The sequence below is a fragment of the Oncorhynchus clarkii genome, chromosome 20 (assembly GCF_045791955.1).
Source record: "Oncorhynchus clarkii lewisi isolate Uvic-CL-2024 chromosome 20, UVic_Ocla_1.0, whole genome shotgun sequence".
Lineage (NCBI taxonomy): Eukaryota > Metazoa > Chordata > Actinopteri > Salmoniformes > Salmonidae > Oncorhynchus > Oncorhynchus clarkii.
In genome coordinates this window covers 54,294,915-54,311,929 of record NC_092166.1, presented here as the reverse complement: position 1 = coordinate 54,311,929, position 17,015 = coordinate 54,294,915, and the positions used below count along the sequence as shown (strand labels likewise).

General features: G+C 42.9%; 1 protein-coding gene across 2 annotated transcripts; it reads right to left on the bottom strand.

The window, feature by feature from the left end:
* Positions 1 to 6,080: 6,080 nt before the first annotated feature.
* On the bottom strand, positions 6,081 to 16,872 carry LOC139376511 (COP9 signalosome complex subunit 3-like). Of its 2 annotated transcripts, XM_071119198.1 has the most exons (13): positions 16,693 to 16,865; positions 15,390 to 15,519; positions 14,785 to 14,897; positions 14,509 to 14,558; positions 8,591 to 8,683; positions 8,287 to 8,466; positions 7,765 to 7,905; positions 7,460 to 7,633; positions 7,067 to 7,153; positions 6,800 to 6,913; positions 6,582 to 6,662; positions 6,316 to 6,405; positions 6,081 to 6,204 (listed from the first exon to the last, which is right to left on the bottom strand). In XM_071119198.1, the coding sequence occupies exons 1-12, from the start codon at positions 16,745 to 16,747 to the stop codon at positions 6,352 to 6,354; spliced, it is 1,272 nt and encodes a 423-aa protein (XP_070975299.1). In that variant the 5' UTR covers positions 16,748 to 16,865; the 3' UTR covers positions 6,081 to 6,204; positions 6,316 to 6,351. The 2 variants fall into 2 exon arrangements, with proteins under 2 accessions (XP_070975299.1, XP_070975298.1); XM_071119197.1 differs by having other exon boundaries at positions 6,081 to 6,405; positions 16,693 to 16,872.
* Positions 16,873 to 17,015: the final 143 nt, after the last annotated feature.

The window sequence follows — 17,015 nt, the reverse complement described above, 5'->3', positions numbered from 1 at the left end:
ACTAGTAATTTCCTAGTTCGCAATTATGGCGCGCTGCAGCGCCAGATGTTTACACCTAGATCACATCTACTGTGTCTTTGCGCAAAATGATACACAACATCAGTGGCAACCCGTCATTCAGGGCTGTTTTGAGCCCCCGCCTGTTGAGCTTTTTTGTGTGTGCCTGTTTTGCACGTTATTTTGGCATTAGTACGAGCCACAAATCAGTTTGCCAACCATGTAAATATATATAATAGAGTTAATAAAGTCGCATACAAACATGTCTCTTTTTTGCTTCCTTGAGTAAGGCAGCTCCAAAACGCAGGTGTTTCAGCCTAGCTCATTGCTTTATGTGGTGGTGGGGCAGCCAGCGGAGGTTGTTTGAATGTTAAATGACAAGACAGAGGCATTGATGCGAGTAACCAGTCTTGTTCAGTACATGACAACACATCCGGGTATCTCAAGCACCCCGGTAAAACACAAGAGTTGCAGTAATGAACATTTACCAACAGATGGCATCACTGTGCCATCTTACACCCATAACATCTTCCATTTAATAAAATAGAACAGGAGGTGTCAATTCACTAACAAAACAAATCTAGTAACAATTTCCAACATGAACAGTTTAGTATTTTTTTTTTTTCTTTCCAGGTAACAACAACACATTTTGATATTCTCTTCACTTTTATCTCTGTCTGTCAACAATCCCTGATGGGAAACCTACAGATGAAGTCTTTTTGGTGGCTGGGACAGACGCCCGCAGCGTGAAAAGACAGGGGGCTTGTCTGCGAGGACTGCGGGTTCCCGCACAGGCGTGTCACCTGAATGTCTAAGGGGAGAATTGAGGGAGCGGCCGACCTGTGATCCCCTGGCTCTTCGTCCAGTGCCTCAGGCCCCATGTGACTTGCTGGGGTTCTGTCTTTTGTCATGCGACCCCTTTGACCATCAGGGTTCTGAGTAGGTGCTGGCTCAGCAATCCGAAGGTCAACCCTGTTACGACGGTACAGTGATCCATTCACTTCGACCAAGTAGGAGCGTGGTGCCACTTTCTGTACACAGGATCCGAGTCTCCAGAGGCCTGTCCGGTCCCCTGGTAGTGGCTTCATTCGCACGGTTTCACCCACCCTGAGCTCAGGTAAGTCTTTTGCTGATTTGTCGTAGATGAACTTGGAGACCTGTCTTCTGTGACGTAGCTTCACCAGCACGTCTGTCACCACACATGGCTCCAGGAGAGTGCTGGCTACTGGCAGAGCTGCTTTTAAGCGCCGTGCCATGAGGCGCTGTGCTGGGCTGCTGTCCATGCCTTCTGTCAGGGTATTGCGCCACTGCAAGATTGCTTTCCAGGCATCTTTGCCCTCTCGCAGAGCCTTTTTGCAGAGGTTCTTTGCGATTTTTACTGCGGACTCTGCCTTCCCATTAGCTTTTGGGTGTCGTGGTGATGAAGTGACGTGCTCGAATTCCCATCCTGCAGCAAATTTTCGGAACTCAACTCAGGAGAATTGGGGTCCATTGTCTGAAATTACCCTATCTGGCTGGCCATAGCGGGCAAACTGAGCCTTGCAGCGTTTGATCGTTGTCTCTGCTGAGAGGTCGGGGAGGAGGTCGATCTCCCAAAAGTCTGAGTAATGATCGACTACCAGCAGAAAGTCTTTGCCACTGTGCTGGAAGAGATCTAGACTTACTATCTGCCAGGGGCGCATCGGTAGCTTGTGGGACATCATCGTCTCTCTCTGTTGCTCAATGGCATATTCATTGCAGATTGTGCATTTACTGACATAGTCTTTGATTTCACTCTGCATTCCTGGCCAATACAGTGTGTCACGTGCTTGTCTGTAACAGGCCTCACCTCCTATGTGACTTGAGTGCACACGCGCCAACATCTCAGGGCGCAGAGACCGGGGAATAACGACTCTCTGACTCTTGAATATTACTCCGTTTTGAACACGGAGCTCCTCTTTGACTGGCCAATATTCTCTGACGGCTAAAGCAGTTTCTTCCCTGCAGTCGGGCCAGCCCATCAGAATCACAGACCTCAATGCCTGGAGTTGCCCGTCCCTGTCTGTGTGCTGTCTGATTTGTATAAGGCGCTGGTCCGTAACATTAAGGTAGTCAGCCTGGTTGATGTGTTCAACATCCACTTGCTCTGTTTGTAAGCTGCACACTGCATGTTGTTCATGCATGGAGCGTGTGTGAGTGTCTGATGCAGTAGCCCTGCTGAGCGTGTCACTCACATACATCTCTGGCCCTGGCTTATACACCACCTTGAGGTTGTAGTTTTGTAGGGCCAGTAGCATGCTCTGCAGTCGTTTTGGGGCATTCAGGAGAGGCTTGCTGAATATAGCAATAAGGGGCTTGTGATCTGTCTCTGCGGTAATATTGTCGCGCCCGTACAGGTAGTGGTGGAAGCGTTGGCATGCAAACACAATGCTGAGGCACTCCTTCTCTATCTGGGCATAGTTCTGCTCTGTTGGGGTGAGTGCCCTAGAAGCGAATGCCACAGGCTGGCCCTCCTGCATGAGGCAACAGCCAAGTCCATACTGGCTTGAGTCACTCTGAATCGTGACAGGTTTTTGACACATTGTAGTATGGCAGTACAGGTGTCTGGGTGACCAGTTGTTTTATTTCCCTCACCGCTGCGTCATGTTTTGGGAGCCAATGCCAGATGGTGTCCTTGTCCATGAGCCTCCTCAATGGCTCACACACTTCAGAGAGCCGCGGTAGGAATTTGGCCAGATAGGTGACGAATCCGACGAAGCGCTGCACTCCCTTCACGTCAGATGGGTGGGGCATTTCCAAGACAGCCTTCACTTTTTCAGGATCCGCCTTCAATCCGGTGGAGGACAAGATGTGCCCATGAAAGCGGACCTCTGGCACTTTAAACTGAAGCTTTTTTTATGCTTAGCCTTAGCTTGACCTGTCTGCATCTGACCATCAGGGCCAGCAGCTTGGCGTCATGGTCACATTCTGCCTCCTCATCACTGTCCCCACAGCCCACTACGAGGATGTCATCTGCTATGGGTTCCACGCCACTGAGTCCCATCAACAGCTCATGCTGTTTCCGCTGATACACCTCTGGAGCCACGGAGACACCAAACGGAAGCTTCAACCACCTCTTCCTGCCCCAGGGTGTCCAAAAGGTGGTCATGTAGCTGCTGGGCTCGTCGAGCTTGCACTCTCTGGCATCCACGAGCGTGAAGACTCTGGCCTTTGGGAGCTTGTAAAGAATGCAGACCCTTGCGAAGTGATTAGCTGTACCACAGGATTTGCATATTTTTCCATAGGCTGGGCAGTGTTCTTTTCCTCGTCCATGAGAAATGCCACAATATCGGCATGTATTGGGGTTGTCTACTGCAGAGTTGGCTGTAGTATTAGCATTAGCTGTGGCAAAGGGGAATTTATTTACTGGCTGCCTGAATGTAGCATTGACATTGTCCGTATGTTGCCTTTCTAGCTCCATGGACCTTATCCGTATATCAGTAAGCTCTGCTGCACGGCATATCTCCACTGCCAAGGCCAGCGTCAGGTCACGTTCTCTCAGCAAACGTCTGCGGGTGCCCTCATCCGTTATGCCAAGCACAATCTTATCTCTGATCAGTTCATCTCTTAAAGCACCATAGTCACATGCCTTTTCCCTTAACCTAGTGACAAAGCTGTCAATGGACTCCCCGTCCTCCTGTTTGCAACGACCGAAAACATAACGCTCGTAGATGACGTTCTTTGCTGGCGTAAAGTAATGTTCAAGAGCATCAAGAATAGCTATAGCGTTACCTTGCTGAGCTGCTGTTAGGTTCAGGTTGTGTTTGTATACGTGTCGGCATTCAGTTCCCATTATAGTCCTCAAAGTGGCAGCCACTACCTCATCTTTCTTTTCCAGAAGTCCCGTTGCTAGCGCATAATCCTCCCATTCACCTCTAAACGTATCCCAGTTCGTGCTCCAATCCCCGCTGAGCTTCATAACGGCAGGAGGGGGAATGTTCGCTGCCATGTCTAACCGGTGCTAACAACACTGAAGCTAACTAGCAAACTCACTCTAGCTAAGGCCAATTCCGGGCGAAATTTTACACAAATAAGCATTTGTTGGTAAACCAGAGCAGGTGACTCTAATTTGCGGAAAGCATGGTTAGTTATCCGACTCTGACACCATGTTTGAATGTTAAATGACGAGACAGAGGCATTGATGCGAGTAACCAGTCTTGTTCAGTACATGACAACACATCCGGGTATCTCAAGCACCCCGGTAAAACACAAGAGTTGCAGTAATGAACATTTACCAACAGATGGCATCACTGTGCCATCTTACACCCATAACATAGGTGTTGGTAATGTTCTCTAATTGCGCCATGATTTGCTCACTGTTCTGTCACTCATGGGGACACTACATCGCAGCAAAATCTACAGGGAGAGCTCGAAAATTCAAGCCCCTTGGGTGCTGCCATTGAGTTACATTAGAAGTGCCCATCCATGAAGGCTCAAGGTCATTGGCCACAGATAAAATTACATCAAATCACGTTATATCTACCGTAGTTTGATTGGACTGATCATGTCAACATCATACTTACATACAGCCAAATCAGCAAAAAACATTTAAAGGCAGTAAATGAGGCTGAACTGTTTTGCTGCCAGACAAGGTTCCGTTGATAGCCAGGTGTAGCAGTGGTAAGTTGTTGGGACTGCAGTTGGGACACTGCTGTTGGGACAGCTTTATGTAGGCCCTATCTACATGCCAAACTCACAACTGCACAGCATCATCTAGATAGGTGTGCAACAAAAGTTCAACATTCACCTTCTGCGACCATTTTTGTCAAGCAGTCTACGCATGTAGTTTAATGCATACGTTCAATAAATCCTACATATGCACCACACAGAACGCACTGCAACTGCAACGCTTGCAAGGCAAACGCAGCGTTCCATTGGAAATTAATGTACTTCTGGTGTAATGACACCGTCGGTGTGATCGAGGCGTTATTGCATTTTGGTAAACCAGAAGTATATTCATTTCCAATGGAACACTGCATTTGCTTTGCAGCGTTGCAGTTGCAGTGCGTTGTGTGGTGCATACGTTGGATTTATTGAACGTATGCGTCAAACCGTATGCGTAGACGGCTGGATAGAAAATGGTAGCAGAAAGTGAATGTTGAACTTTTGCAAACATACAGATGATGCTGCGTAGCATTTTGCGCAATGACGCTGTAGGTGTGATTCGAGGCCTTACTGGGGAACCTATTGGTTGTGTGTGTACATAGTACGTGTTGTTGTTTTGACAGTTGAAAAGGTCTGTATCCAAATCAGACTTTAGTAACCACACTGTGAGCCTGTTACAAGACATAAATTAATACGGATTTGAAAAATATCGACTTTGTTAGATCAGATGTGTTAAATGTGCCCATTCCAGCGTCCCATTGACCTCTTTACCACATCTATTGGCTACAAAAACAAAGCTTTGTGGTCTTCATTTAAGGTTAAGCATTAGGTTTGCAGTGTGGTTAAGGTTAGGTATTAAATTAGATTTTAAGAAGAAAAATTGTAGAAATGGGCAGGGTTTAGCCATAATTATGACTTGGTGGCAGTGTTAACTACATAACACACTGCACAAATACCTGAGCTATAAGTAACACACAATGTCAGAAAACTAGGGTAAACCATGCTGACAAAATAGTAATGTGACGTGATCCATTTAATGCAAAATTGTGTCAATTTACTGAATCAATTTATTCCAACATTCAAAATCGCTAATCTTGAGTCCTTCCACATAACAGATAAATATGTATTCAGTTCAGTGCTCATCCCACCTGCAGTAAATGCAAACTACAGTACAAAAGTACATGAGAGACCTCTAGGGGATGGAAAAAAATAGTGCACCATTTTTTTTTTTTTTTTTTTTTTTTTTTTTTTAAAAGCTGGACTCTCCTCTGTACATTTGGTCAAGGGCAGAAGTACAGTCTTGCTTTTGTTGTCAAATCTACATTTGATTTGACCCCCCCAAAAAATATTCTAGCTCGTCGAGGAAAATTACTGATCTTGGAAACAGGAGACTTAAGCTTTCCTCAAATTTCAAGTTTGCCTAGAAGGAAATTCCAAAGAAATGAACATGCAACACATTATTTTTTGAACAAATAAGTCCAGTTTTTATTATTATGGTTGTTAATGCAGCAGTGGCTCTTCCATCTGAACATTGATAAATAAAACACCGACAAAAAATGTTTTTGTTAAGGTTTCCTCAAGACACTGTGAAAGAAATAACCAAATTATCATTCCACACATTTTATATTTTCCTTGACCAATGTCCATACTCAATAGAATGTTTTTCCTCTTTAAAAAAAGTAATCCAACAAGAACCTGAAGGGTGGCAGCGTTCTCCCCTGTCCATTCCCCTCAGGAGTAACTTGATGTTTTGCTGCCGACATCGTCCTCCTGCGTTCCCATACTCTGAAACATACAGTGTGATACAAACCATTAGCAATCATTTTAATACTAACTAAAAGACCAGGGGTTTCATATAAATAAATAAAAATACCAACAAATACTCAACCAACTAAACTGTGAAAATACTCCTCTTGGAAAACCACTAGAGGAGCCTAAAGAATTTAATTGTTGCTTCCTACCTTCTGAACAAACTGTGGGTTTACTGTGATTTCTTGATCCATGGACTTTAGTTTCTCATCCAGCTCTATACACTTCAGCATCTGTGAAGGACACAAAACAAGGCATTTACTTCACTAAAACAGTACCAAATGATATTCAAATAATTGTTGTCACTTCATCGCACCCCAATAGTAATTTCCATTTAAGGATAGATAATCAAATACTGTCATTCTCTTACCTCTTGGTCAATTTTGTGAAGCATTGCGGGGTTGTTGTATTTCTCCGGGTTGTCATGGAAACAGACCATGCCATCCTTTTGGTTGATACTGGCATATATCTCACCATCTTCAATCTGTAAGGAACAGAAAGGTCATTAAGGGACGAATCAATGTTAGATTTAGTCTTCTTTGAAGTGAACGCCATTTTATTTGATACATTCAAAATTGAGTGTTCTCAGAGTACTGAGATAAAGCGTGTCTATCCTCCTGCGGTCACGTTGGCTTACCATGTGCAAGACATACTTCTCCGCCTCCTGGGGCCCTGACAGCTGCACTCGACTCGCCATGTCTTGCAAGGACAGCGTCAGGAAAGTCTGCAAAGAAAGAAGGGTGGTCATGATCCATTGCCTTTCTGACCATTTGCTTTAAATGCTTTGTTTACACCCTGGTAACAGGGTGAAGATAGGGACGAAGAAGTTAGATTTGAGGTGAAGGACGGGAGGTATATTTTGAATATAGTCGAGGGAAGTGCAGATGGAGATATATTAAGAATGAGAATGGTGTATTGGGGGTAACCGAGATGAGCGAGGACTATTGATAGACATATTAGGAGGTATATGTGAGGTGAGGGGTCGTATTTGAGGTGAAGAAGACATGATCTGAAGGGGAAGGAAGTATACCTTTGTTAGCCTCTGGATGTTCTTCTTGTAGAGGGAGGACAGGCACTGCTTGACCAGCCCTGTGTTGTTGTCGCGTGTGAAGGTCTCACTGTGTTTATTCACCTGGGAGCGCAGTTCTGCTGGGTTGTTGGTGGCGTACACCTGAGCAAGCTCATGGTACGCGTTGCTGAGAGGCTGCAGAAACAAAAAGCAGTAAAATATATGTCATATGTATAGTATGTAGTACAACAGACAATTCAAAATATAATGGCATATTTAAGCCTTAAAGATGTGATATATGGCCCTTTTTGGATCTTCATTCTCACCTTTATGAACCTGCCAACTATCTGTGACGTGTACTTGGGGAGCTGCTGCACTTTGCCGTGGAGAATCAGGGAGACCAGGATGTACTTCTTATAGGCCTCCAACATGATGTGACTGACAGCCATGGCTGGAGTGGTTATTGCCTGGTGGAGAAGAGATCACCAGAATCACAGAAGGGAACAGGAGATGTAAACAAAATACTGCATTGTTGGGAAAGAGTTTGAAAGTAAACATTTCACTGTACTGATTACACCTGTTGTATCCTGTTCATGTGACAAAAAAAAAAAAAAACTCTGATTTGATATGTCATTGCCATTACAGATTAAATGTCATCTCAGTGTGTAGTGTACTTGACTACTGTATGCATCAAAATAGTAATTTGAAGGTCATTTCAAATGGTATTACAATGAGCAAAGGTTTTACTAGTAGTATGCTAAATCAATTAACTTTTGATAACAGGAACACTAGGTCACATCTAAAACAGCTTTAGCACACACATTTTAGGTTCTCAAATAAGCCAGTACCTGTTCATAAAAATACAGTGCTCTTTCAAAGTTCTTCAGACCCGTGTAGATCATGCCTCCGTAATAGTAGTAACATAGAAAGTGCTTTGCGTCGTAGGCGCCATTTTCCTTACAGATGTCCATCATGTCAAGCTCAAGAAATGGGAGGACAGGCTTGAAGCACTTTGCTAACAAGCACAGCTGTGGATGTACACACAAAAATAGTTGAGGGGTCATTCATTCGAAGTCTCGCAGCCAAGTATCAATACATTCCAATAAATCATATAAAGTCAAAGATCCTGTTGATACGAATCAGTTTACTCACCTGACACAGGTCTGCATGAACTGAGGTAAGTTGGTTTGTGTTGATTTGCATTTTGTCTATTGCCAGTTTTAGAATGCCGACACCCCTCAATGGCTGTGAAAGAAAGAGATGCATTAAAACCATACGTAACAGAGATAAGAATGTGTCGTAAGCGCACTCCACACAGCTAGCTTGAAATGTCGCCAATAATGCCATCGGAAGCGCTCCTTTTCAGTGGCACAACTGGATAGTATGACGTTGTCAATCAGGGCGATCACCTGATTTGGCAAGGCAGAGGGCCCCAGGTTTGAGGTGTGGTACGGTCAGTTTGCCCTGAGTTGTCGTCAGAGAGGAAGAAAGCTAATCCTGCTAAGCTAGCACATTGGGCTGGGAGATATGGCCAAAATATATCACTATATTTCAATTTTTTTGACAGTATGGCGGTATTTTATGTTTTTGAATAATCCAAGTTTTAAATATGTTTGATGATATATGATTTTATTAGTCACATGCACAGGATTGCAGATGTACTTGCAGGGTACAGTTACATTCTAAATTGGGTGTTTTGGGCCTTTCTCCATTCTGATGGTTTTATACTCAACCAAACTCAGACAAAACTGACAGTGAAGTAGTCCAATGTGCAGAACCTTTAATTTAATTTAGCACTATATTAAAATATCATTATTGACAGTATTGTAAAAACCCATACTGGTATGTGGATTCACGATATATCGCCCAGCCCTAGTTTCACATATCCTTCTTTGAAAAACACCTGCATTACACTTAGATCATGTAGAATGAACCGATATTAGTGATGGGGGATCGATAGTTATATATCACAATATTATTTTGGACGATATGATAGTGCCCTCCACTAATATTGGCACCATTTGGTAAATATTAGCAAAACGTGCCGTGAAAAAAAAATCTATTGTTTATCCTCTTGGTCTTTCATTCAAAATATTCACAAAAATCTAACCTTTAATTAAAGTAAAATAATTTGCAAGAAAAATTACAATCTTATCATGAAACAAATATTTTTCTCAAATATATGTGTGCACCTCTTCATTCAATACTTTGTGCAACCTCCCTTTGCCAAGAAAACAACTCAGGGTTCTCCTATAATGCGTAATGAGGTTGGAGAAAACATGGCAAGGGATCTGAGACCATTCCTCCATACAGAATCTCTCCAGATTCCAAGGTCCTTTTCAAATCATCCCACAGGTTTTCTATTGGGTTTAGGTCAGGGGCCTGGGATGGCAAAACCTTGATTCTGTAGTCAGTGAAACATTTTTGTGTTGATTTTGAGGTGTGCTTTGGATCATTGTCCTGCTGGAAGATCCAACCATGGCCCAGTTTAAGCTTCCTAGCAGAGGCATTCTGGTATTGATATAATATCTATAGAGTCCATGATACCATGTATCCTAACAAGTTGTCCAGGGCATTTGGAAGAAAAACAGCCCCACAACATCAAAGATCCACCAATGTGGCAGGGCTTGAAAATAATTACAGACTACAAAGGGAAACCCAGATGCGAGCTGCCCAGTGACATGAGCCTACCAGACGAGCTAACTGCCTTTAATGCTAGCTTCGAGGCAAGCAACACTGAAGCATGCATGAGAGCACCAGCTGTTCCGGACGACTGTGTGATAACGCTCACGGTAGCCAATGTGAACAAAACCTTTAAACAAGTCAACATTCACAAAGTTGCTGGGCCAGACGGATTACCAGGACATGTACTCAAAGCATGCGCAGACCAACTATCAAGTGTCTTCACTGACATTTTCAACCTCTCCCTGACCGAGTCTGTAATACGTACATGTTTCAAGCAGACCACCATAGTCCCTGTGCCCAAGGAAGCGAAGGTAACCTGCCTAAATGATTACCGCCTTGTGGCACTCACGTCTGTAGCCATGAAGTACTTTGAAAGGCTGGTCATGGCTCACATCAACAGCATCCCCCCGGACAACCTAGACCCACTCCAATTCACATACCGCCCCAACAGATCCAAAGATGATGCAATCGCTATTGCACTCTACACTGCCCTTTCTCACCTGGACAAAAGGAACACCTATGTGAGAATGCTGTTCAATTGACTACAGCTCAGCGTCCAACAACATAGTGCCCACGAAGCTCATCACTAAGCTAAGGACTTTGGGACGAAACACCTCCCTCTGAAACTGGATCCTGGACTTCCTGACGGGCCGCCCCCAGGTGGTAAGAGTAGGCAACAATACGTCTGCCACGCTGATCCTTAACACTGGGGCCCCTCAGGGTTGTGTACTTAGTCCCCTCCTGTATTCCCCGTTCACCCACAACTGCGTGGCCAAACACGACTCCAACACCATCATTAAGTTTGCTGACGACACAACAATGAGACGGCCTATAGGGAGGAGGTCAGAGAACTGGCAGGGTGGTGCCAGGACAATAACCTCTCCCTCAATGTGAGCAAGACAAAGGAGCTGATAGTGGACTACAGGAAAAGGCGGGCCGAATAGGCCCCCATTAACTTATTGGTGACAGGGGGGCAGTATTGAGTAGCTTGGATGAATAAGGGCCCAGAGTAAACTGCCTGCTACTCTGTCCCAGATGATAATATATGCATATTATTAGTAGTATTGGATAGAAAACACTCTGAAGTTTCTAAAACTGTTTGAATGATGTCTGTGAGTATAACAGAACTCATATGGCAGGCGAAAACCTGAGACAAATCCAACCAGGAAGTGGAAAATCTGAGGTTTGTAGTTTTTCAACTCTTTGCCATTCCCATATTGCACTTCCTAAGGCTTCCACTAGATGTCAACAGTCTTTAGAACTTAGTTTGGGGCTTCTAATGTGAAGTGGAGGGGAATGAGCCAGGTGTCTGGCAGAGTGCCACAGGCTCTGACGCACGGTTACGGGAGTTAGCTCTCGTGCCATTGCTTTTCTACAGACATAGGAATTCTCCGGTTGGAACATTATTGAAGATTTATGTTAAAAACATTCTAAAGATTGATTCTATACTTAGTTTGACAAGTTTCTACAGGCTGTAACTGAACTTTTTGAACTTTTCGTCTGACGTTCGGCTGGACCTTGAACGCGCGTTTGGATTTGTTTACCAAACGCCCTAACAAAAGAAGCTATTTGGACATAAATGATGAACCTTATCGAACAAATCAAACATTTATTGTGGAACTGGGATTCCTGGGAGTGCATTCTGATGAATATCAAAGGTAAGTGAATATTTATAATGCTATTTCTGACTAATGTTGACTACACAATATGGCAGATATCTTTTTGGCTGTTTTGTTGTCTAAACGCTGTCCTCAGATTATTGTTTTCTTTTTTTTCTTTTTTAAAATCTGACACAGCAGTTGTATTAAGGAGAAGTAGATCTCTAATTCCATGTATAACACTTGTATTTTCATCAACATTTATGATGAGCATTTCTGTAAATTGATGTGGCTCTCTGCAAAATCACTGCATGTTTTAGAGCTACTGAACGTAACAAGCCAATGTAAAATGAGATTTTTTGATATAAATATGCACTTTATCAAACAAAACATACATGTATTGTGTAACATGAAGTCCTATGAGTGTCATCTGATGAAGATCATCAAAGGTTGGTGATTAATTTGATCTATTTGTGCTTTTTATGACTCCTCTCTTTGGCTAGAAAAATGGCTGTGTTTTTCTGTGAGTTGGTGGTGACCTAACATAATTGTTTGTGGTGCTTTCGCTGGAAAGCCTTTTTGAAATCAGACACTGTGGCTGGATTAACAAGAATTGTATCTTTAAAATGGTGTAAAATACTTGTATGCTTGAGGAATTTTAATTATGGGATTTTTGTTGTTTTGAATTTGGCGCCCTGCACTTTCACTGGCTGTTGGCGAGGTGGGACGCTCACGTCCCACATATCCCAGAGAGGTTAACATCAACAGGGGCTGTAGTGGAGCAGGTTGAGAGTATCAAATTCCTTGGTGTCCACATCACCAACGAACTATCATGGTCCAAACATACCAAGACAGTCGTGAAGAGGGCACGACAAAACCTTTTCCCCCTCAGGAGACTGAAAAGATTTGGCATGGGCCCCTAGATCCTCCAAAGGTTCTACAGCTGCACCATCGAGAGCATCCTGACCGGTTGCATCACCGCCTGGTATGGCAACTGCTCGGCATCTGACCGTAAGGCGCTACAGAGGGTAGTGCGAACACCTCAGTATATTACTGGGACCAAGCTTCCTGCCACCCAGGACCTATATAATAGGCAGTGTCATAGGAAAGCCCATAAAATTGTTACCTCAACTAGCCTGTACCCCTTCACACTGACTCGGTACCGGTGCCCCCTGTATATAGCCTCGTTATTCTTATTGTGTTACTTTTTATTTTAGACTACTTGGTAAATACCTTCTTGAACTGCACTGTTGGTTAAGGGCTTGTAAATAAGCATTTCACGGTAAAGTCTACACTTGTTGTATTCGGCTCATGTGGCAAATAAACTTTGATTTGACACTTCACAGTGGGGATGAGGTACTTTTCTGCATGGCTATCTTTCTGTCTACGCCAAACCCACTTCTGGTGTTGATTTCCAAAAAGCTTTATTTAGGTCTCATCTGACCATAGAACCCGGTCCTATTGAAAGTTCCAGTAACGTTTGGCAAACTGTAGGCGCTTGAGTTTGTTGTTTGATGACAGCAAAGGCTTTTTTCTGACAACCCTCCCAATCAACTTTTGGTTATGTAGGTAGCATCTGATTGTAGTTTTGGAGATGTTCTAACCCCAAGACCCAACTAACGTCTGCAATTCTCCAGTTGTGATCCTTGGAGATTTTTTGGCCACTCGAACCATCACCCTCACTGTGCATGGGGTCAATACAGACACACGTCCTCTTCCAGGCCGATTGTTAACATCTCCAGTTGCTTTAAACTTGTTAATTATTGCCCTGATAGTGGAAATGGGCATTTTCAACAGTTGAGCTATTTTCTTATAGCCATTTCCTGATTCGTGCAGCTCAACAACCTTTTGTCGCACATTATTACTGTATTCCTGGGTCTTACCCATAGTGATGGATGACTATGGGAACATGGCCTGTGTGTCACCTCTTATTTATACCAAGTGAACCAGGAAGTCATGGCTTACTACGTAAGTGTTCCTAATCACTCAGGTGAACTTAAAAACGTAAAATATGAATGGGAATATACTCCAGTTAAATTTTACTCATAAGAATTTCTAGGGGTGCCAATAAATGTGGCAAAAATGTTTCGGAGAAAAATATTAATCTCACTTTTTTTTTCTTCAATCATTTTACCTAAAGGTTCCATGTTAGTAAATATTTTTGAATGAAAGACCAAGAGGACAAACAGCAAAGAAATGTTTTCCACAGCCCGTTTTGCTCATATTTACCAAGGGTGCAACAAAATTAGCAGGGGGCACTGTATATTGATACTTTGACTCCAAGTATCGATTTGTAAAAATAAAAAAACAGGTTTGGTAGTGTGCACTAGGTCGGCTGCACCTATGCCAAAACTCCGGTATTTTTCATCCTATGGCATGTTCGCCATCTTTTTAAATAGTGAGCCAACATGTTTTTAGCACTGTTATTTCCATGACTGATCAAAACAAACTCTCATACCTCTCTGCTGTCATGCCTCTCTGCAGCAGAATATAGTGAGCAATATGTTTGGAACATCAAATCAGAATATATATTGCATTATCACCTAAGTATTGTGATAATATTGTATCGTGAGGTCCATGGAAATTCCCAGCCCTAATCAATATGCATTCTCATGGGTTGGCTTTTTGTTTTTAAAATGATGTAGAATAGTAATACCATAATCTGGGTCTGATCTTGTAAAAACACAAGTCATTTCTTTAAATAGAGCATGTAAATGTGTTAGACAAGTAAGCTCATGCATTAGCTCTTCTGGTTTAAATGTTTTGCCCCCGTTTGGCATGTCTTACCTGTTTCCGTTCTACAAGGGCATTTGTCAACTGATGGCAGAGGCCGGCAACTGTGAAGAGAAATAATAAAAGTAGTAAGTAGGTTTAACAGGTTCAAGCAAGCTAAATTAATTTTGCCCTGAACATTTGACCTTGAACATTCTCCACATTCCTTAGGATTTGACTCTAATAATTGCAAGATGGAGATAATTGCACCTCATGGAGTAAACCATTCCTCTGAAACTCAGTTGAATCCAAGGCTTCTAAAAACCAAAAGTTATTTCAGTTAAGACTTACAAGTGTCTGTTGCATATCGGATGTGCTCCCCATTGCAGGTACTGATGAAGAGCTGGACTTGGGAAAAGAGCGTCTCAAAGTCAGGGATGTTTGGCATGGAGAACTTCACAAACCTGTATGAAGGGAAAGTGAAAACCGGCAGTGAGCACACAAGGAAAACATTTTGACACAGTACATGAAAACAAAAAAGATTGTAGGCTGTGTAAGACAGTTACAGGCACATAATTTAATTTGAACACCAGGGGTAGAAACCTTGATCTGTGTGATATTTATTTTATTTTACCTTTATTTAACTAGGCAAGTCAGTTAAGAACAAATTTTTATTTTCAATGACGGCCTAGGAAGTGGGTTAACTGCCTGTTCAGGGGCAGAACGACATATTTGTACCTTGTCAGCTCTGGGATTTGAACTTGCAACCTTCCGGTTACTAGTCCAACGCTCTAACCACTAGGCTACCCTGCCGCCCCATATACTTTTGAGTCATGAGCCCCGGATGCACAAGTACACTAAGCAGAAAATGACTCGAAGTCATAGCCTAGATCAGTGATTTACTAATACTCATTTATCAGTGATTAAAGGACTGCAGAGGAGAGCAGGCTACTCACAGCACAGCCAGGACGCCCAGGGAGTGCTCCTGGATGTCCAAGGCCCCCAGTACAGTGTCCAGGTGGGACAGGTTCTTGGCCAACAGCTCCCCGCTCTTGTTGATCAGTTCACACAGCTGTGTCATCTGACCTGAGATGCAACAGTTAAGACAATTGGTAAACAAACAATGCAGCCCTTGATAGTCAAGCTATTAGAGCTGGTTGAAGAGAAGTACAGGTCCAAATCAGATAACAGTTAATGTGTTATGTTGTTGAGTATATAACCTACTATTTATTTTACCTTTATTTAACTAGGCAAGTCAGTTAAGAACAAATTCTTATTTTCAATGACGGCCTAGGAACAGTTGGTTAACTGCCTGTTCAGGGGCAGAACGACAGATTTGTACCATGTCAGCTCGGGGATTTGAACTTGCAACCTTCCGGTTACTAGTCCAACACTAACCACTAGGCTACCCTGCCGCCCCAGTTTAAATAGTTTAATTTACACAAGTGTTTCTCCCATTTTTAAATGAGACCTCCCTAACCCAAACTCAAACATTAATGTCCAGACCCAGTTCACACCCATCTAACCCAGAGATGACAGCATATGTCAGTCATAACTAAATATTCATTATGTTGCTCCCATTTAATGCTTATTTCTACCGATATTGTAATGCAGACTATAAAAACTCTGTACCAAAAACTAACCAGAATGTCAACTGAATACACCTGCATATGTAAATAATAATTAAGTAATAAAACATTTTTCAAATATTGGGTGCCACGAAGAACATTGAGCATGTTTTTAGAATGAAACGCGGTCCAGCTGCATTGTTCATATTCTTTGCAGTTACTGTAAAATATATCGGCCGGTCAAGTGTCCTGTCAAGGCCTGCACTGGTTACATTAGCTATGAAAGTAACGCATATTGCGTTACAGATGGGACTGTCGACCAATAACAGTTGACAATGGCGCTTTGCAACCAATCGCGCCTACTTAGGGCGGAACTACCGGTAAGCATTCCACTGAAATATTTTTCTCGAACAAAAACAAAGTTAGATTTTAAAACACGTATTCATTTACTATGTTGTTATTTGTACGCTTTAGTGTCCAGGGGTAAAAACACATCTTTCTGAACTACTTTTTTGAGGCCTCATTCCCCAAAACAATACATGTAGGGCTGTGTTTACATGATAAAGCGAAAAGGAGGATCTAGCTATCCAGTTTGGCTAGCTAGCTATGCTATCAGCACAGCAAAGCATTGCTTAGCATTGGCTAATAGTTCCAGCTCGTCTGAGAACTAAAACATGTTTATTGTCCATACCTTGAGCGGAGAGCTGCCGCACATTGTTCACGAACTGCTCCAAGGCTGAAGCCATTATTATATATGTCCAAAGTGGTAGCAATTCAGACTGTTTTTCATTCAGATGTCAGAAACAACTCCGTCCGGACTGAGACAGGGGGCCACACAGCCGCCACTGAGAGAAAAGTATCGCGAGACTTTAGTAAGAACAGACGGGAACCAACGAGATTTACAGTTGGAACTTTAGGCTCTTAAAGGGACAGGCATAGAGTTTTGCTAAATATTCATTTCAGAAACCTTGTTATTGCTGTTTACTACCATTTATTTGCCACTTTTCTCTAAAC